Source organism: Haliotis cracherodii, unplaced genomic scaffold, assembly GCF_022045235.1.
Source record: "Haliotis cracherodii isolate W230 unplaced genomic scaffold, xgHalCrac1.p SCAF_8, whole genome shotgun sequence".
NCBI lineage: Eukaryota > Metazoa > Mollusca > Gastropoda > Lepetellida > Haliotidae > Haliotis > Haliotis cracherodii.
The window spans coordinates 36,902,976-36,926,283 of record NW_027266341.1 but is presented as its reverse complement, the minus strand read 5'-3'; the positions used below and the strand labels follow the sequence as shown (position 1 = coordinate 36,926,283).

The 23,308-nt window shown below is 37.2% G+C and overlaps 1 protein-coding gene and 1 long non-coding RNA gene across 2 annotated transcripts in view; one reads left to right on the top strand and one right to left on the bottom strand.

Annotated features, from left to right (window-relative positions):
* Window positions 1-12,644: 12,644 nt before the first annotated feature.
* Window positions 12,645-13,638, bottom strand: LOC139450667 (uncharacterized). The gene is made up of 3 exons (XR_011652241.1): window positions 13,532-13,638; window positions 13,013-13,067; window positions 12,645-12,797 (listed from the first exon to the last, which is right to left on the bottom strand). It is a non-coding gene; the product is annotated as an uncharacterized lncRNA (long non-coding RNA).
* Window positions 13,639-14,355: 717 nt separating this feature from the next.
* LOC139450968 (uncharacterized) overlaps window positions 14,356-23,308 on the top strand; it is a 31,199-nt gene continuing 22,246 nt past the window's right edge. Inside the window, exons 1-2 of the mRNA XM_071232791.1 lie at window positions 14,356-14,397; window positions 15,652-15,801. Coding sequence (XP_071088892.1) covers window positions 14,356-14,397; window positions 15,652-15,801 — 192 coding nt within the window. The remainder of the gene's footprint in view (window positions 14,398-15,651; window positions 15,802-23,308) is intronic.

The following is a 23,308-nucleotide window of genomic DNA, read 5'->3' as shown; positions in this document are numbered from 1 at the left end:
ATCCGATGACTGTTTAAGAATGATGATAAGATCTGCATTGTTCCCCGTAGACAAGCATCCGGATAGACCTTCTAGCTATCCCCAAAACGATGGACTCAACTTCGATGGTATAGACGAACCTACACCAATATCACAAATTGATAAGGTGGAAAAGCAAAATAATTTAGCTATAAATGTTTTCGGACATTCTAAAGGAATTGTTGTACACAGGATAAGCTCCGCTCCGGAACATATTCCCAGAATCAATTCATTTCTGATCGAAAAAGATGGAAAATATCATTATACATGGATAAAGAGTTTAAACAGGGTGCTATACGATCAAACAAAACATAAGGAAAAGAAATATTTCTGCGAAAGATGCCTGCATGGGTACAGCAGACAAGATCTATTAGAAGCGCATAAAGAAGACTGTAGAGGTGTTGGACAGACAGCTATCAGGATCGATATGCCTAAAGAGGGGAAAAATATATTAAAATTTGAACATTATTGTAATCAAATGCCAGTACCGTACGTAATTTACGCCGACTTCGAAGCGCTTATCAAGCCCATAGAAAATACCAACCATAATAATCAAGAGACGTACAAAACTCAAGAACATATTCCTTGTGGGTTTGGATATATAGTTGTAAGGTATGATGGGAAAACAAACACTCCCGTGATTTACAGAGGTCCCGATGCAGCGGGAAAGTTCCTAGAATATCTACAAAATGAAGAGAGAATAATCAGGGAAGAATTATCGTGTAAGAAACCCATGCGTTTGACGATAGATGATTGGAGGGCCCACAAGAAGTCAACGAGTTGTCACGTTTGTAATAAACCCCTGGATGGGGATTCCGTAAGAGATCATTGTCACGTCACGGGTAATTATCGCGGAGCCGCTCATAACGAGTGTAACTTGAAACTAAAAATGAATGCTCAAACAATACCCATCCCCGTTGTGTTTCATAACCTTAGGGGATACGATTCACATCTCATTATGCAAGCTATCTCAAAGACCGACGGCGGTTTAATGTGCATTCCTAACAATATGGAAAAATACATATCGTTCTCGTTGACTAAACCTATACATTATAGGGACAAGGATGGGAAATCTAGAATAAAGCAAAGTAATGGGCTTAGATTCATAGACTCCGTACAGTTTCTGTTATCTTCCCTGGACAATTTAGCTAAAGCGAACAATCCCGATGACTTCGCGATAACAAATAAATATACCGATAAGATAACTCGTCATTTGTTGCTGAAAAAAGGTGTATATCCTTACGAATATATGGATGATTGGTCTAGATTCGAAGAAACTGAATTACCGCCCCTCGAATCATTCTATAGTAACTTAACGGAATCTAGAATAACAGATGCCGATTATGAACACGCTCTGACGGTCTGGGATAAATTAGGTTGTAAGAATTTAGGCGATTATCACGATCTGTACTTAAAAACCGATGTACTGTTACTCGCCGATATATTCGAGATATTTAGAAAGACGTGTTTAAAACAATACGGCTTGGACCCGGCATGGTACTATTCCAGTCCCGGACTATCGTGGGATGCATTGTTGAAAAAGACCGGCGTAGAACTAAAACTACTCACAGATTACGATATGCACTTGTTTATTGAGAAAGGATTAAGAGGGGGTATATCGATGGCAGCGAAAAGGTATTCCAAGGCTAATAATAAATTAGTGGAAGGATACGATCCGAGTAAACCCGACACGCATATATTATATCTCGACGCTAACAATTTGTACGGATGGGCTATGAGTCAACCTTTACCCACGGGTGGTTTTGAGTGGGTCAATGCGAATGATATCGAAGTGAATGATGAGAATAAAGGGTACATACTAGAAGTTGACTTGGAATATCCAAGTTCGTTACATAAAGACCATAACAGTTACCCGCTAGCTCCCGAAAGATTAATGGTTAATAAAGACTGGATGTCAGAATATCAACGGTCCTTGATGGGTAATAGTAGGTTAGCTAACGTAGAAAAACTCGTACCAAATTTGATGGATAAGACAAAATATATAGTTCACTACAGAAATCTCCAGTTGTATCTATCGTTAGGTATGAAACTAAAGAAAATACACAGAGTTCTTAAGTTCGATCAAAGCCCTTGGATGGAGCCCTATATAAGGCTGAACACAGATTTAAGAAAGATAGCCACCAGCGATTTCGAAAAGAATCTGTATAAGCTCATGAATAACTCGGTATTCGGTAAAACTATGGAGAATCTAAGGAAGCGTGTTGATGTTAAATTAGTCAGATCTAATGAGGAAGAAAGACTCAGGAAACTTATAGCCAGTCCGGCTTTTAACAGAAGCAAGATATTCGATAACGACTTAGCCGCGTTGCATATGCAGAAAAGTAATATAAAATTCAACAGACCGGTGTACGTCGGTATGAGTATTCTCGACTTGTCAAAACACTTAATGTATGACTTTTATTACAACGAACTTAAGAAGCAATACGGCGATAGATGCGAGGTGCTATATACCGACACAGATTCTTTGTTGATGGAAATACAAACCGAGGATGTGTATAAAGATATGGCAGAAAAAATAGATATGTACGACACGAGCGATTACCCAAAAGATAATCCACTGCACAGCGTTGTAAATAAAAAGGTGTTAGGTAAGATGAAGGATGAATGTGCTGGGACCCCTATAGCGGAGTATGTGGGATTAAGACCTAAGATGTATTCTATAAAAAAGTCCGATAATGGAGAGATAAGAAAAGCCAAGGGTGTTAAGAAGTATGTTGTAAAAAAGCATATCAAACATGAACAGTATAAAGAATCATTATTCAACGGTAGAACGTTCAAACACGAGATGAACTCTTTAAGAAGTTACGATCATAGGATATATGGATTAAGAATGAACAAGACATCATTATCCCCCTTAGATACAAAGAGATGGATTGATAATGATGGTGTAACTACCTATGCTTATGGTTATGGTGGTAATACCGTACCGTCGGGAACTATGAACAACTCTTCTCGTACAAATGCCCTACCCGGTCCATCTTGAAGATAATAAAGAATAGGCTCTCCTTCTTTCGTAACCAATCGACTAATGTTATACGTCTTAAGGGACCATATGGGATCGGTTGCGCGACGTAGGCCTCCTTCGAGTTCACCTGCCTGGTATAAATATCTTACCCTTACTCTATCCGGAAGTTTTTGTTCTTTGCCTCTCCTCGGTGCTGAAGATTCGGAAGTCACGGATTTCATTTTAATCGCATCGGATGGTTTCTTCCCTATTAATCTCGTTACTTCATTATTCAGCGCTGATACAACGGCTGATAATCGTGTCACCCATTCGGTTGATCTCAATCGCTCGGATTTCATTTCGATCCCATACTGATAGCCAAACAAACGTTCCGCTAGAGTCCTGTTAAATCTTTCAACAATGGCTTGACTACGGTGGGCCTCTCTTTCACCACGTCGTGCTTTGTTAACAGTTTAGTTACCGATCCCATAAACTCTCGACCGGGATCTACTTGAAATAGCTTAGGCCATTTTAGTGGTGCGCGTTTATATATGCGACTCAGTGCATTAGCTACTTCTGTTGAATCTTTCGAGGTTAATGGCTCAGCCTCTTTGTATCGACTAGCCACATCCACTACTGTTAAAGCGTATTTATACGTTTTGCGTTTTACCTTATCGTGAGGAAGAAACAAGAGGTCAGCCTGATGAACTTCATTCGTCGTAGAAATATCAAACTTCTTCCTCGGTATATAACGCGGTGCCGGTAAATATATTTGCCACAAGGCTTGTTTCTTTAACCAATCCTTGGCCACATCTTTAGATACCTTAGCCGCGGTGGCTAATTTTTGTATTGCTCCTACACCTTTCCAATATCCTCGAGGGCTATAGTAAATTTTATTCATTATTAATTAATATTGATGTTTCGTTTAATACAAATCATGACTATCGTTGAATCGCATAATCATTTTGGCATAAAAAATTCCCCCTGTAGTAGCAGTATAGGTATATGAATCCTGCTCCAGTGGAAGTGGTCCAGAACCCCCATTACCTATACTACTCAATCTCATCTACCTAAACGGACAGGTTCCTATTCCTTGGAAACAGGCCCTAGTCATACCAATCCCTAAACCTAATAAACCAGCTAATCAAGCTAACTCATATAGACCAATATCCCTAACTTCAAACTTATGCAAAGTAATGGAATCAATGGCTAAAAATAGATTACAACATTACTTAACCCAAAATAACATCATAAACCCAGATCAAAGCGGTTTCACTCCTGGCCGCTCAACCCTAGATAACCTCGCCCGACTAGAACAAGATATTAAGACAGGACAACTAAATAAACAATATACCACAGGCATCTTCTTAAACTTCTCTAAAGCCTTCGACATGGTATGGCACGACGGGCTAATACAAAAACTGAAAAAAATAGGACTCAAAGGTCAGATAATAAACTACATCCAGGACTTCCTAAACAATCGTAAAATAACCGTGGGTATAGACCAAACTCTATCGGACCAATGTCCCCTAGAAAATGGCACTCCCCAGGGCAGTATCCTCAGCCCCACCCTCTTCAATATAATGATAAACGATCTATTCGAGGGCCTATCCCCTAAAGTAAACACATCAAAATTCGCGGATGATGGAGCCATCTGGATCCGCACTAAAAGCATGTAAATGGCCCAAAATTTACTCCCAAAATCTCTTAATAAAATACAACAATGGGCTGACAAATGGGGCTTCTCCCTTAACTCAGAAAAAACAACAGGAATAGTATTCAAACATAAAAACATGAAACCCGCCTCCCCAATCCTCCAGCTAAACAATCAAACAATCAAATTTAAAAAACAAACCAAATTCTAAGGACTTATTTTCGATAAACATCTCACCTGGGATGCTCACATCCAAAACCTAACAACTAAATGCAGTAAAGACCTAAACACCCTAAGATGCCTAACTGGCTCTAACTGGGGAGCCTCCAAAGATACTCTCCTCTCTCTCTACATATCACTAATTAGATCAAAACTAGACTACGGCTGCGCCATATACAACACCCTTAACAACTCCCTATCTAAAAAACTTGACTCAATACAATATCAGGCTCTCAAACTAATTACACGCACCCAACATGGCACCTCCTACACCTCACTTCAGGCCTTAACAGGAGAGATGCCACTAAGTCTACGCAGGGAACAGCTAAGCTTAAATTTCTGGGCCGCGTCCCAATCAAACCCTCTCATCCAAAACTTAATAAACCAAAACATCAGCCCTAAAAACCAAGCTCTAGCTCGTAAACACCCCTTACTTACCCCAATATCCCAAAGAATAACAAACTACCTAAATGAACACCAAATTAAAAATCTTAAACAAAACTGCAAACAATCAAATATCTTCACCCCTAAACTTAAAATACCCAAAATAGACACAACACTAGCTAGCCAAATCAATAAACAAACCGACCCAAACATAGCTAAAACTACCACACTAGCATACATATACGAAAATTGGCCAAATTGGTGTCACATTTACACGGACGGATCCTCAGATCCGACCTCCAAACACAAGGGTTTCGGAGTCTATACCACACAACCAACTAAAACCACACAATCCTTCCAACTCCCAAATAACCAATCAATATACACAGCAGAACTAATGGGCATGGCCTCAGCCCTCCATAATCAAGAATCCAAAAACCACCAAAAAAAATCCTAATACTTACTGACTCCCTAAGTGGACTGCAAGCCCTCCAAAACAAAAATACCAAAAACCGACCTAAATTAATAAATCAAATACTTAAAAACTGAAAAAAATGGCATAACCTATATCTAAACTCAAATAGCCAAATCAAAAAAGTGCTCAGCAAACCACTAACCAAACCAAAAATTCTCCATCCATCAAAAAAAAATCGACAGAGTAATCACTAAACTCCAAACAGGACACACCAACCTAAATAACCACCTAAAAAAAAATAAATAAAAAAACACACTACAGGTAACTGCCCACACTGCAAACAACTAGAAACCCCAGAACACGCACTCATCCACTGCACACACTACCTCACAAATCGAACCGCATTACAAACCACCCTCAATCTAAACAAGGCTCTCACTCTAGAAGCAATACTAAACCCACAAAATAAACTAGAAAACTTCAAGGCCTTAGGCGTATTCTTAATCAAAACGGAACTAATAAAATGCATCTAAAAACATAATAACCTACCAAATCAAAATCACATAAACAAACAAACATCCACCATATCCAGCTCCCTTAGTTCTCCTCCCCAACCCCATCGGCATCTATTCCAAATCTCAAAATTCCCAAATTATATATAAGCAACCCCTAAAGCCCCCTCTTAGGGTTGCACAGGCCACCTTCGCCCCTTTCGGAAACACATTAAATGGCCTGACCGGGCCCGTGTGCGAAATACGCATCAGTCAGAAAGCGCACGTTAAATTAAGTAAGTACTCTGTAAATCACTTGCTTGATAACAGTGTAAGAAGCTACACCGAAACGTCGCTCTAATTGTAATAAAGAAGTTGTTCATCCATAAATTCTCATCCTTACTAGGAGTAGTGCACTTTACCGGGCGCACTTTTTCAGATCCAATTAGCGCTGTGGGGGCTCGAATGCGTTAATTATCTGACGCTCTACCACTGGACCACAGGCGCTATCTTTTTTATTTCACATACTGAAGAGGCCACAGGCCTATAGTACAAGTTGAAGAATATACAGTTTTATACAATTTATGTACATATCTCACCAGATCACCTCACGTCATTAGCAATGTTATAGCTTGTAACATCTTATCTTATCATATCATACCATATAATGCCATGTCATTCCATGCCAATTTATTTCATATCAATCAGTCAATATTTATTCAACACTGGAAGACCGCAAGCCATATAATATGTACACTAAAAAACAGTATTTACACAATTTCTATAATACACATAATATATTGCATCATATCCCCTCATGCATCATATCACACCACATCACTTCATATCATATCACATCATGTCATGTCACATCATATCATTTCATATACATATAACTATACTTAACCATTTGTAATATCACGTCCCACAATATCATATGACAGCCTAGTGGTTTAATACCATTCTAACTCTTTTGTTTGTAGTTTATTCAGATGGCAAATATCTATAAATATGTACTTAATGTATATACACAATAGTTTCCTAGTACCAAGCAGCTAAGACTATTCTTTCATAAGGCGACACTTTTTTTATTTCTTGGTTTACGGATTTCAAACTCATTTCAAAAGTGAGGCAGGCCAATTAAAAAAAAAAAAAAAAAAAAAGCCTCTCTAATTTTTTTTACCTGAATTTTGTCCTAAAAAGTTAGGTAGGTATGAAAAAAAATATCCTGGCGTAATAAAAGTAAAATAACTCAATTTTTCAGGAACATTTTATTATATCCCTTGCACTCAGCTTGTGCAGGGATGACAACATAACAATATTCATGTCATGGGTGGAAATGCATGAAAGACGCTGCTATTTTGGGAGCATGGGCAACGTTTAACTCTTTCAACACCACCCAACCAGAAGATTACTGCTGTGACACCAAGTTCCCAGAGACTGTTGTGTGATAGATGAAACCAACATTTATCAAGGAAATTATCTGCTGAAATTAACATCTTTGCTACTACATGTTTGGCCATACACTATTTGAAAGGTCTTTAATCCTATTGTTTATAAATATGAAAGATATGTGTATTTCATTATTTAAATAATTCATGAACAACTAAATAAAGTTCGTTTTAAATAAATAATAATGTAAGCTAAAACATTAATAACGTCCAAATTTAGCGCAAATCTAACGATTTTTTCGGCAAATATAATAATTCATAAAATCCACTTACCTATTTCTTTTTAATTTTCATTTGTTTACGTTGAACATTATTTTAAAAAGAATTACAAATAATATCTGTCATCACCCATTTCCCGATGATAGTGGCTGTCCGCTCACTAACATGAGGAAATACCTCGGTTTTCAAAGCTTCGTATGAATAACACATACGTCCTGCAATGTCAGTATACATTAAAAAAACTTATATTGTTTCACCGACAAAATCTGCTACAAGGTTCGTGATTAGTCAAATTTAAGCACGTGACCTAAGGCAGCTAATCAAATTACAGCAAAGATAATGTTCAGACTTTGGCGAAAGGTTTGTATTAAATCATGTTATTCTGAACGTTTTAGCATGAAATCGCGATCTATATTAAAAATATGGAACTTTATGGATGTATAGAGCTAGGTTACGAGCTGTGACAAAGATTTCTTATGCATATATTTTCGCATTAAGACATCGTGTCCGAGCCGAGAAATCCAGGCGACGAAAGCCGAGATGTCATTTGACTTACGATATGCGATCGCACGAAAAGTTGGAAATAATAACTAAGATGTCAGTTTGGCAACTTTTATAGATACATTTTTGATGATTTTATTACTCTGTAAATAAAGACGTTTCAGCCCGTGAGGACTCGTTGTCGAAGTGTGTCCGAGAATTTTATTTTCAATAACATTGCGGGAAATAGTGTCAAGTGAATAAAATAAAAAATGATAAAATCAAATGGAATAGGTATTTCAGACATTGTGAAATATGATAGATTTAATAAATGAATGATATGACAAGTAGGTTAATATAATTATAAACTATTTTGACGAGGCTTGGACGGTTTACCGTGCGGTGTGACTTGTGGCTTTGAACGGCCAACAGTGTTGAAATAGTTAAACTGGTCACCACTGCGCTTTGCGTTGACAAGCTTTGATGATATAAAGAAGGATCCCAGCAAGAAATATCAGAGTGACTTCCCTTTGCTTTAAGCTCGACGAAGAAAAGCAATCTTTTTTTGTTTGAACTTTTTGTCGAAAAGATCGGCGGTAATAAAAAAAAGGGTAATTTTCATTTTTTTTTTTTTTAACATTTGGACTTTGAAAGAGCGGCGCATCCGTAAACCAACAAATAAAAAAAATGTCGCCTAAGGTTCTGTCGGTATAAAGAGGCATAATATATGAACATGGACACATTTTGTAAGATACTTCTTTTTGTGTTTGACAGCAATGTAACAAATTTAATAATATTAGGGTACCTGTAATAATAAGCTTGCAGGTATTTTTCTCTAAGGTGTAAATACACTGGACATACAAGTAAGAAATGAAATTCATCTTCTACTGAGTTTAAACTACATAGATTACAGATTCTTTCTTCACGAGGAATGTTTACATAGCGCCCTGTTTCTATTAAAAGGTCGTGAGAAGAACATCTAAAATGTGAAAGAGCAGTTCGAAATTTTTTAACATTAACTTTTGATAAATAATCTTCCATAATTATTTCTGATTTAAACATTTTGTAATAAAAGCATTTGTTTGTTAGAGTCAATGATGCAGTCCAAGATTGTAAATAAATATCCTTTAATCTCTGGGTTAATGAAAGTATTAACATTGGTTTGGAATACACATTTTGGTTTTGCCAAATATCACCAAAGCCACAACTGAAAAGTAATTCTCTAACACCTGTAACCCAGTTTCTTTTCCCATTATTATCATAAACTATCATCATATTATAACACTTTTTTGGCAATCTATATGAGGGCATGTCAATAAGTCTCAGCCAGTATTTAATAACTTTTATATTTGAATATACATAGAGAGGGAATCTTCCACATTCTCCATACACCACCAAGCTGGAAGTGTTTATTTTAACACCTAAATACTTTTTGCAAACATATAAATGAATCCTTTCTATGGCATCAAAGTGCTGTAAACCCCAGACTTCTGCCCCATACAACAAAATGGGGAGTATCTTTATATCAAATATTTTAAAAAAAGATTGATGAGAAATGGTTTCTAAAACTTTCAAACTCTTATGGATACTTACAAGGACCTTTCTTGCTTGTAAAGCAGCTTGATACAAATGTTTATGCCATGACAAGTTTTTACTGAAGTAAACACCAAGATATTTATAAAATCCTGTAGTTTCTATTTTTTTTCCTTTGAAGGACCAATATTCTTTACTTGCTAAATGACCTCCATTCTTAAATACCAAAACTTATGTTTTACTCATGTTAACTGTTAGCTTCCATTTATTGCAGTAACTTTCAAGTTCATTAATTTGACACTGCAGTCGTTTGATTGTTGATGAAAAGACAGCAATATCATCTGCAAATAAAAGTAAAAATATCTGTGTAATATCTGGATGGAGCTGAACACCATAATTACAGTTGGTATTTATTTGCACAGCCAGTTCATTTATGAAAAAGGTAAAGAGAAATGGGCTTAAGATGCATCCTTGTCTTACTCCTAACTGACTAATAAATGTTTCTGAAATCTCATTATTGTTTCGCACACACACCTTAATATTCTCGTAAATTCTACCCAATAGTTTGTTCATCTTAAAGCTGAGGCCATGTGATCTTAAAAGGTTCCATAGTTTATGTCTCTGCACTGAGTCAAATGCCTTGGCAGCGTCAACGAAGAGCACATAAAGTTTCCCACCCTTGACACTGAGGTATTTGTTAACTAAAACTTGGAGGATAAAAATGTTGTCAATAGTTGAATAGCCCTCTCTAAATCCAGCTTGTTCTTCATTGATTTTGTTGAGGGCATCTGCCCAAAACACTAACCTTTTATTTATTATGTTTGTGAATAGTTTACCAAAAATACTTAGCAGTGAAATACCTCTGTAATTGTTTATATTATTTAGACCACCTTGTTTATGTATTGGCACAATTATCCCTATTGACCATGCATCTGGAAATGTTCCATTTTCTAATATAACATTAAATATAAGTTCGAGGTAAGGTACAATGATATCTGAGGAATGTTTAAAAAACTCGGGAATAATCTGATCCATTCCTGGTGATTTGTTGCATTTAAGATGGTGTATACTCACTAAAATCTCATCTCTGGTAATAGGGGAATCCAGTATATCATTTGCAAACTGAGTATCTGTTTGAGTCTGAGTATTATCTTTTGACTCCTGGAACTGATTTTCAGGGCTCTGATCAGTATCTGTGAAAGTAAATAATTCTTTAAAGTAAATGTACCAATCCTTAATGTTGATATTATTTGTCTTTTGATGTTTGCTTAGACTTTTCAGTTCTGACCAAAATAGTTTAGAGTCATGAATGTTATTTTCTAAGGATTGTTGCTTATCATGTAAATATTCTTGTTTCTTTTCTTTGCACATAGCTATATATTTGTTTCTTATGTTATGATATTCTCTAAGTGAGTCCTTATCTTTACATCTCCTGAATTTATTGAGTGCCCTACATCTTTTCTTTTTAAGACCCTCACATTCTGCATCATACCATTTACACAATTGACTAAGCTTTGGATTTCTAACCTTTTTTTGCATGTCTGAGCCCGCTAATTTCAAGGGAACCACTAAGTAATTAATACTTACATCAATATTGGACAATGCTGTATTTACTGATTTATCAAGTAAATCTTGAACTTGGTCAGAAAAGAGTTGATCTCTAAAATTTTGCGATTTGTCAATGTTCCAGACAAACTTGAAAGATTTGGTAGCCTGATCATTCCTTGGGTTTGAGGGTTGGTGTGTTTCAGGTACTTTTAATGTCATAGTAACTGGAAGGCGCTATCACATGTAATCAGTGCTCGTTTAACAGGTCATTAGAATCCCAATGAAATGCATGAGTAATTCAGTAAACAATGAATTGCGCATGCGTGTGACGTCACTGCCCGCCCTCCCGTTTATCTTTTCTTGAAACCACACCCGCAATTGTTTATGTCAACATGACCGACCAATGGGATTAACTGGATTAACGCTTGAAAAGGTAAGAATTTATGGCTAACCCTTGCCCAAAGCCAGCTGATCCTAATGACCGAAAAGGGGTTTCGGATCGTAAAGACGTGTAAGTTTCCCTAAGACCGAAAAACGGGTGTTGGATCGTAAACACGTGTAAGTTTCCCTAAGACCGAAAAGGGGTGTTTGATTGGAAACATGTGTAAGTTTCCCCAAGATATTGGAGACGGGGCCCAGCTTACCCGGTAAACTGCTTTGTTGTCATATAGCGCTGTCCTCAGTTGGGCTTCGATGACAGCACGTGGAGCCCTACAACCAATGTTAACAAATGATAACTGAACTAAAACAAGTAGATTTTCACGTATTAGCATACTTTCTTAATGAACCGTAACCATTCTTTGACATTTGTTTATGAAAATGTGTAGACTTGTCAAACATGAAACGGATGAAAAGCATATGCAATTTCTTGAATGGAATGTGAAAGATGTGACGAGTCGTCACATGGCGCTGAATATGGGAGAGATCAACTATGCTAGCTGGCTGCCGGTCGCATGGAGGTAGGAGAGTGTATTAAGAGAGGTCTCAGCATTTGATTAGCAAGCTCAAATCCGCAGTGATGTGTTATTTTGGGTTGGCAAAGTTCACGACTCGATGAAATGTGTGTTTATATCAGTGATCGTCATCAGCAGCCAACCGAGAGATGTGAAAAAAGGCTTACGGGCAAGCCCTCACGGACCAAACCCCCTTTGGACAAAAGACCACAATACGCATAATTAAATCTAGTAAAGAAACAGAAGATGTAAGTTTTTTAAATATTTTATTATTTTACTTCTTTACATAAAACCTGCATAAGTTTTAACCCATTTTGTCATGTTGGTTTTTTTTTTCCAAGGGGTCATTTGTCGAAGGGGATTGTAGCAGGTTAGGGTGGTGCAAATATCACAGTTAAGACCAACGCCTGCTGGGGGTGAGTTGTGACCAAGAAGCCAGAAGTTTATTTTCCATAACAATATTTACCCTGGAACATAATTGAACAAATAATAAATAAATAGTTATACTCATTAAAACATTGCACATATCACCGTTATTTATATAATAATTAAATTGCATTCACCACATTATTATATGATGTTTTCCATAATACTTCAACTGCATCAATGCACTTTTATATACAAGATGTATATAAAACATATATGAAATATAAACAATAAATAACTAAATTCCTATGCCTACCGAATGTATGGCACTCAGGTGATAGTAGGCCAAATCACTTGTCACTCAGATACATCTATAAATAACATACACATGTCATTCTAACTTAAATATAAATATCATAAAAAAATATACATAGTAATCTACTGCCCTATTAATTCAATCTAAACCTACTACCAACATTATCTCAAATAGAATGTCATAGATAAACCTACATAAATATACACATTACCTGTGCTGTAATATGCTCATAATTATACACAACACACATTTCTCATGGCAAACAATATGGCGGACACAAATACTTATATCTGTCGCCTTTATCATAAAAACATATTATAGTACATTACATCAGAGAATCATAAACATGAATGCTGTTTATTATCGTTACTGTACTTATGACTTAAATTACATTCATACACTCACCATGCTCAAATCACACAAGTATATCTACACTAAAATAATGTTTAAATTATACATGCTGTACTAAAACAAATATTACATCCTACATAATGTTTATAATCTAGTATTAAAACTAACCTTTGGAGATGTATAGTGAAGATGAAGCTGTGAAAGTCAAGATGAAGCTGTGAAAGTCCTTGTCACAATAAGTGTCAAAATATGAGTCTCATGTCGTGATTGTCCAGAGAGAGCTGTATATAGAGGACCACAGGAGTCCGTATCTAAAAATAGACGCCCTAACGCGTGTGGAGATGGTCATGAATATGCATGAGCGCGTCTATTTTTAGATACGGACTCCTGTGAGTAGACTGACTTAGTGCTTGTGTTAGTATAGAAGCTTGCCCTCTAAAAGCAAGACAAAAGAATACTCTCGACCCTCACAAAAAACAAAAGAACTTACCAGCCCAAGTTCAGCTTGGAGCAATCAGGCTGGAAACTTGTACCGTACATAATCCAATAAAATACACCAATTACACGGTTTAAACCAATACCATATATATACAGATAAATTATAGAAATGACACTGCCACAATGTCCATGAGGGATTTTATTCTACAATCTCAAAAATAGTGTGGTCCATATCAGCCAGTGGCCATAGACTGACAAATACACTCCGTGAAAAGCTCATCTGAAGAAAATGTGTGTGTATCACGTTTTTGGCAGATATTTAAATGAACACGATCAATGCATTACTCAAACATGTCAAAATGATTTATTTTCAATGCCTTGATTTTGGATATGGGCAAACAACATATTGACAGATCTTGTGTGTTAAGAAACATATAAAAAGTGGACTGTTATGAAAAATATCAATTTAAAAAATTCTCAACAGTAATAAGGGTCTTTTATGTCATGTATGTAACAACATATGTTATGTCAGCAAATGTATTCAATTATTGCCCATGGGACATCTGGTTATTGTGGCCACCCACTGGCACAATACTGTATGTTTACAAATCACACAATCTGTTCATTATACACATCAAGACCTCAATCACAGGACCTTTTAGTCGAAATAAATATACAATCATGGACCAGAGCACCCTTCAGCACCCTTTGAGGAATGTGCATGAATTTTGCTGAAGTTTCAGGCTCAGTCAGCATTCAAAAGGATATTTTTGTTCAACACTGTTAGATTACCAGGATTAATCTGTATTCAGGATTCCTTTCATATTTTTTACATGTCAGAGAATCATGTCAGATGCAAATCGGCCCACGAAGATCCGGGGTAGAATAGATCTTCAGCAACCCATGCTTGCCGTAAAAGGGGACTATGCTTGTAGTAAGAGGCGACTAATAGGACCTGGTGGACAGGGACGCTGACTTGCTTGCTGCATGTCATCGTATCGTAATTGCTTGGATCGATGCTCATGATGTAAATCACTGGATTGTTTGGTCCCAACTATTATTTACAAACCACCGTCATATAGCTGGAATATTGCTGATTGCGGTGTTAAACAACAAATAACAAAACAAACTGATGTAAATCCTTTATGAGAGTCAGAAAATCTTTGAATAGGTGCCAATGCATGCCTAGAATATTGCATGAAAAGCAAGTGTAAGACTTCTGTGAAATATAGACATCCTGGTCAGTGTTTGAATTAGTGTCAAAAGTCATCTGGCCAGGAGGGCTTATTAACAAACATTGTTGCAGGTCTTGATCATAGTTTACCAGGTCTACTTTATTGCTACAGCCTACGTATTTTGTGTAAACCTAACTGTATCTGTGTTTTGTTTTGATTGTCAGCAAAAATCCAGTGTACTACTTTGCATGGGTTGCTAAAAAAACTAGGAAATGACAAAAAAATGACTACAAAACGACTACAGATTTTGACATTAAATGACCTGCATTGATGATTCATAGAAATAAATACCGTATTCGACGTAATAAGTGCCCACGGTGAGATTTGCTAATATATTGACTAGTGAACAATCCCAATTAGCGCCCCTTCCTTCCCCTATTCGCATATAATACACACTCGTGTGCTGAAAAAGCTTCACTGGGTATTCACACATGCTGTTTTTATACATTTGAGTTTTTCCTTTAATTCATGCGTTCTGTACGCAAGTTAATTGAAAGTAGTTGGGTTTTGAATATTGGGTGGGTGGGTGGGTGGGGGGGGGGGGGTATTTTATGCAAATACGTAGCTTATCTGTAGCTCTGATTATACCAAACTATTTGTTCCTTTTTGGTGCAGATCTCTTTTGACAGTCACTTACTACCCCTGTATGTTTCAGCCTGGGAGGCAGCTGCAGCCATCAGCCAGGGCAGTATGAGTGGGGACGAGAGGAAAGGCTCTGGCACTTACTCTGTCTTTGTTGGCCGTCTACACAGGGAGGCAACAAAGGTACGTAACCATGGTAACTAATGATAGTGTTTCCTAGGGCTGTAACAAAGCACTTCTTGCAATACAAAACATATCTCTATAGTTAGGGCCACTATAATACACATAAACTCAACATTTGAAGGTAAGACAATAATAAGCAGTGTCTTAAGTGTAGAAAGTACTGCTAACCATGCTAACAGCTTCAGTAGCAGAGCCATTAGTGATGTCATTTTATGGTCTGCAAAGCATTGTGATGCAATTTCATTGCAGCGATATCGCTTGATCTCACCCAAGCTATATCTCCTGCAATCATGACCACTGTCCACAGGATCACTGATTCATTCCAGGCCCTAAAAGTAATTATTTAAACGTACAGATTCTTAAAATTAATTATTGGGGACCCCCTTTTTAGTAAGTCACGGTCACTACTGTAGTGTTTCTAATCGGGGCTCAATTTAAGGAACTTGATTTAACTTGCACCAGGTACATGTTGACATGAAAACAAAGTTGAATCAAACAAAACCAGGTAGTGTTCTGGTCCCATAAATTTACCAAAGTTGAAACATGGGCTGGTCTGCAGCTAGTATCACAGAGATAAATGACGCATTAGTGTCAAACGTAATAGCAACATGTGCACATAATCTTGAAGTACCCACGGTTTGATGACATGATGCCTAAGAAAGGATGTTACACGAACACTGAGATTAGTGATGTTGTATGGTAAAATAAACTTTAGAGGTATTGAGTGATCAAGGATCAATTTTGTGTGGACATAGTCATTCTGACACAAATTTGATTTTTTTTACATGCACTTAGTACATGTAGACATGAATGTTAGCTGCATATTACAATACCTGGTTGCACTTGCGCATGTTTTATATTGATAAATCGAGCCCTGCTAACAAACGCGCTTATTCTGAAATTAGAAATGCAAGCATTTCTGTGCGCTTTACATATTATTTGGCATAATTATTTAGACTGTATTGCTACTGACTATAAATTATCGCCAACTCCCCGTTGTCGCACGGGATATCATTTTAATTTTGCTCGTTTTCATTAGAAGAGAGAAATATTTATCCGAAAATGATAAACAAAACACTAGTGAGGAAATATTTTTAAAAAAACCCCACAATAATCGCCAAGCTCGAATACTGTTTTATATCAAAGACATGCGGGCTAACGCGACTAATTCACTCAAAAATTAAAAAAACCCACAATGACGCACTTCCGTTCTGGCATTGCTTTCTATCGGTCAGTCATTTCTTTCCCAAAATACAATTCTGGAACCTCTTTGAGCTGTACATAGCATGGGTATATATCGAAATCCATAGTACATAAGATAAGCATGTAGAGATCGAATTTGGGGAATATTGGTTTGTCAGATTGCAGACGACAAATTGGTAATGTCACTTGTATAACTGAAGCGCATGCGTGATCACGTGGCACGTGGCACGCGAAAGTTCTAACAGAGATCAACTGAATCTTATTTCACGAATTGAAATCACGGAGTGACAGAAATGAAAAAACAAATGGCGATAACTGGTCGGTGACCAGTAGCTCTATCATGTCTACAATGAGGTCATTGTACGACGTAAAAGTGATCTGTGCTGTTCATGTATTGAAATGTTCTGTAATGAGCATGTCGGGCAGGTGGTTCTGTTTATGTAATAAACTTATCAGCAGTTGTTATACAGGGATTTATGGCATTTCCTTGAATCCACGAATTTGATAACATTAGAATCGCAAATGCTTACGGAACAGTTTTTTGACTATTTTCGCCAAATTCCATGTGTAACGCGGTGGCGAAAAACATTTAAAAAGCAGGAGAAATGTGTTGGAATTGTGACAGCAGATTTCAATATTTTTAAACATGATAACCATAATGTTTTCCAAGGATACCGCCTGACGAATATGTATGTGTTGTTTTATCATACATATAAATCGAAAACAACAGTCGTCAAAAGCGGAGATTACCAGAAAAATTGGCATACATTATCAGAAAAGATCAAAAGCAGGAGAAATATGTTGGAAATTGGGGGACATGTGGTATAATATTAGCGATTTTGATTGTGACAGCATATATGTGTGTGTTTGATGGCGATGTTTACCTCAATGTTCCGTATCGACACTGCATTATGCAAATGCTTACACAAATGAACACACGGTTGTTTTCGACTATTTTCGCCAACCTCCATGCGTAACGCGGTGGTGAAAAAAGATCAAAAGCAGGGAAAATGTGTTGGGATTTGGGGGGCATGTGGAATTTTAATAGCAATCAAAATAATTGTGACAGCAGATTCAAATATTTAGAACCACGATATCACGGTTGATTTCCATGCGTAAAGCATTACCAATATGGATCTGGGGTTATATCATATATGAAACTGCCGCCACACAAATAAAATCGATAGTAAAATCCCGACTGTCCTCATTGGATAAATGTTGCTTAAATATACGATTAGCAAGCATTAAATTCCAACGTTTTGTGCATATGTCTTTTACACATTTCAACTGGTGGTTCTTTAAGGGAAAAAAGATAAAAAAAACCAGGAGAAATGTGTTGGAATTGATGTGCATGTGGATTCAAGCAATTGAGATACTATGACATGCCAGCAACCCATGCTTGCCGTAAAAGGTGACCATGCTTGTAAAAGGCGACCAACGGGATCGGGTGGCCAGGCTCGCTGACTTGGTTGATGCATGTCATCGATCCCAATTTCGTGGATCGATGCTCATGATATTAATCACTGAGTTGTCTGGTCCAGACTCGACTAATTTACCGACCGCCGTCATATAGCTAGAATATTGCTGGGTGCGGCGTTAAACAACAAACAAACAAACGATGACATGCATCAACAAAGTCAGCGACCCTGACTTGGTTGATGCATGTCATCAATCCCAATTGCGTGGATCGATGCTCAATATGTCAATCACAGGACTGTCTGGTCCAGACTCGATTATTTACAGACCGCCGTCATATAGCTGGAATATTGCTGAATGCGGTATTTAATATATGTTGTGTTGGAGGGAGCGTTATTTACATGAGCCAGTTTGGCCTGTTATCAAATCTCAGATGAATAAAATATGATTAACCCTTATTACATGTGGCGGGGTGTCTTATTTCATACAAAACCAATGTTCTTAAACACATAACCTTGGGTGAAACAGATTTATAGATTTATTTCCTTGTTTTTAGCGTCGATTTCATAATGCTTGCATGCGTATGGGACAACATAAGATTGTTATTTGATATTGTTAATATGCTGTGGGGCATTTGATATTTACAGTCCACATGCCCACGGTGATTTTCTAATATATATTTCATATGCATACAGTACTTCTAGAAATAATGCAAATTCCTCAATCGGCATACACATCTGCCATACACAGGAAACTCTGTATATTTAATTATCCACTGTGATTGGCAGTTATACAGTCATCCCCCGCGATAACGCGGGTCTCGGGGCCCATGGACGACCCCCGCGTTATTCCAATTATGGACTGTAGGTCGGGTGATAGTTGAACTAAAGAGGAGTCCAATACATGTACTGTATATGCACACTTGAGGACGTATGTGCATAAATGAGTAAGATCGATCTTTTGTAGAAGTTTTGATGTTCCGTTATTGTTAACTACTTTGACTGTTGGGCCCATTTGAATGCAAATATGGTAAGATATACATGAATGAAATAATCTTTTGGGCTTGAAATTTCATAACTTCGCCAGAGATGGGTGTCCCGTCATGTCGGGATAGCGTAAACCACGCAAACAGTGCATTGTCCAGTGTCTGGTCGTACCCCGTCTTTTCCTGCTTCATGCCAAGGCCTCCGATTCTGTCTTTAGCCTGTGAATCTCTTTCTCTCTTGATCAACGCTGACTTCTCCGCAATGCTTGTCGTCTGCTTTTCAATGATATGCCATGATGAATTGGTACAGAAAAAACTGGGAACTGGACTTTTATATACCCAGACTGATTTCAGCACTCACTTCTTCTCACTTTTAATGTTGTTTCGGATTAGTTTTAACTCTTACATACGCGACAGCTTGATGTTCAAAACTAGTCACAGCAAAGATTGATTTGTTAAATTGATGAAGATGGAAGTCGGATCATAATTAGGTCCAGATACGGAAAACCTACGTCGTGTGTTTTAAACAAATAAAAATAACAGGTGTTCATTGTTTTTTGGATATTATTGTATTAGGTAATCCCTGTGCTATCACCAAATACGCGTAATCAAATGGGAAACAGCATGAAATTTATGGGAGCCAGTGATCACCCTGCGGTCAACTGGGATGACGCAATACAGCACGTGACTTCTCCATAAATGAACTTACCCCTCCACGTTAAAATATGTCGCCTCTTGTTTTGTTTACATTGACAAACAGGGGGATAACTGCACATTCCATCAGCAACTAATATATATATAAAGCCAATTAGACCGTGCACGCGTTGGCACAATATCCCGTAATTGTTGCCAAAATATTCTTCATTTCAGAAGGTATATATATATATATATAAACTTCATATATGAGAGAATCACGATTTCTTTCCGTGGTATGATAGTTGATGACACCACGAATTAGCCAAAGTACTATGGTATCGACATCACAGGCGCGGCGTTTTGCGAGAATGCAACGATTACTTGAATTGGAATTCGCTCGATCGTTCATACTTCCAGTCACTGGCGAAGAATTGTGAAAGTGTAAGAGAATCGAAGCGAAGCGAAAATTAACGTATTGATGTCAATATCGAAATATTTTCTATATGATTGTATATGAACACATTTAACATTAATAATATACCAAGAATTGCCCAATAACATATGGAATTGATAACGTTGTAAAATATTTTAAAACAAATTATTATCTAAAAATATTATGCTATTTTAATATAATACATTTTTATGCTGCTGTCACCGATCTTGAGTGCCTCATGTTTCAGTTAATTTAATATGTTTTACGTACATAAACATGTACAAATACATGGAGATATCAATAAGAGGTCTGAAATACTCCTAAACGTTCATCCAGTAATGAATGCGTCAAATTAACAGTCACAACAATAACGCGTCAGGCTGTACTTTACAATGACACAACCTTACGAGTTTCTTTGTCAACAAGTAAGGGTTAGTATCTGGGATATGCATTAAGGCACTTATATCAACTTTTTACAGACGTGCACGTCTCGAATTCCTTGAATTGGCTGTATGGCAACGTGAACCCGGGAATGATTTTAATTGTTTGACAATCGACCGTGCAGCAATATACATCTACAATATACTTCATCGCTATTTAGACCCGTTAATCCGACAGCCTCGCACTCCCGACATCTACACCAAATTTGCAACGAACTGCTGAAATCACTTTTTAATTAGTCTCGTTAATCCGACACAGTGATCAACGTACACAGACAAGTGTTATGATGCGAGACGAGTCGGCGAGTAGCTGCATATTTCAACGTCTGCAGAGATAAACTTGCTTAACAATAAACAATTACGGCTTTAAATAAACAAAACAGGATTAATCACATGCCTCGATTACCTCAATCTCATTAAACTCATATGCAAATTCTCGCAACCGCTTTGGACATTACAGGTCACGTCAGAACGACCTTCCGCGAAGTTTCACCGACCAATGAAATTACTAACAGGAAGTCAACATAAGCCACTAAGAAAGCAGCTTTCTAAGCATTTGCGGCACTAGTTTCAAATTGGCGACTTGCATTCCCAACTATGCCTTATAAAGAATTTTAAGTCAGACAAACAGTCCGTATCAGTAGTTTTTGAAAAAGTATTCCGCTAACATAGTAACATAACAATATGATTATTTCCTTTTTTAGTACAACGTGTTTGAATTGTTATCGAACGTGTAGTTGTCCGATTTTCGATCACGAACGTTAATACTACCTAATTTCGTTTATCCGACATAATTATATGCAACCAATAATGACGGATTAACAGGACTTGACTGTACGATGAACACATCCGACCTTAAGAGGACGTTTCACAGTGAAATATGCCCCGGTCACATTCCCACAACAAGAAAAAAAATATCAACATAGTTTGCTTAGTGTTTGTCAAATTGTCGATTCTTCTTCTCATTGTTAACATAGCGAACCACATCGCGGTTGTTTGTTACACTATTACAACTAACTTGTGATTGTCATGTTTTAACATATTGGCAGCTGCTGTAGAAAATACCCATGTCCTTAAAGGGGCACTGATCTAACGCCATTTCCCGGATTGGTTGTTGCCTTTGTTATTGTTTTTTCCCCTGTGCGTACCCGGTTGATACGCAACGCAACTGAGCGTGACCAGAGACTGGGCTACCGTCTGCAAGGACAGCTAAATAAACTTGGAGGCTGGAGGCAATATTTGTTTTACGCATTTTTGAATAAACACTGATTAGTTAAATGTGATCTATAAAGATTCGACAAAGGGCGCATGTTAATTAATTTCTTCAGCCTAAACAAACAGACAAAAAGAACGGCGGAGCTCATCGGAAGTCGTCATTTGGAAATACCCCAGATGGTTATAGTTTAATACTAAAAAAAAGGTATCCATGCAGTGAAAGCATTTTCGGATTTCGGATTGCGTCGATAATACGATTACTACTCCCTTGTTGTCATCAACGTTTTCTCGTATAACCCTACACTTGTGTATTTGTCGTCATTCACTTAATGCTCAGTTAATGAATTTATTACAGGTACAATTAGTGGTAGCACCACTTACATTACCTGACAAAGGTTCTCATTTGGCATTTATTGTGTCTGGGGTAATTATTCAATCTATATCCAGGTTTGAAGTGAGGTGAAATGTGCGTTATGTAATATGCACGTGGCAGCCCAGCAAGAGATGAATGATCAGTTGATTTACTTTTTTAGGTAAATCAACGGATCGTTCCTAGTCATCAAAGGATTAACAGAAAATACGTTGATTGATTAATCACTGTTATCTTGCACAGTGGATATGTCAAAAGTGAGTGTTTACATGTCTAGGTTTACTAAAACAAAGGGAATACACTCATATCATGGCGTGAAGTGCCGATGTAAAAACAACATACTTTGTTCAAAGGGTTAACTGATAATACGTTGATTGGTTGCTCATTGTTATCAAACTCAGTGGATTTTTTAGGAACCGTGGACGTTATGAAAATAGTTGTCACGTGGCCTTTCTCAGCCAACCCTTGAGACTTGACACCTATGTGAAACACCTGAAACAATCCAAGTGATCAGTTGAGAAACGAACACTGGTTATAATATCCCGAAACGATATATATCTTTTAGAATATTTGATAGTTACAGAGACACGTGACATCGAATAAGTTATTTTGTATAGCTGCAGATGAGTGGGACATTATTCCTTTGTGTGGATATTCACGGATACATTCCTCGAACAAGGAAGCTGCCTATTTATACACATAAATTTGGTAAGTTGTAATTATGGTATTTGCATTTTGTTTTCCTTCATTTGAACCGATTCGTTCTTGTTTCTCTACGTCTTGGTTGGGAAATTCTTCAATGCGTGATA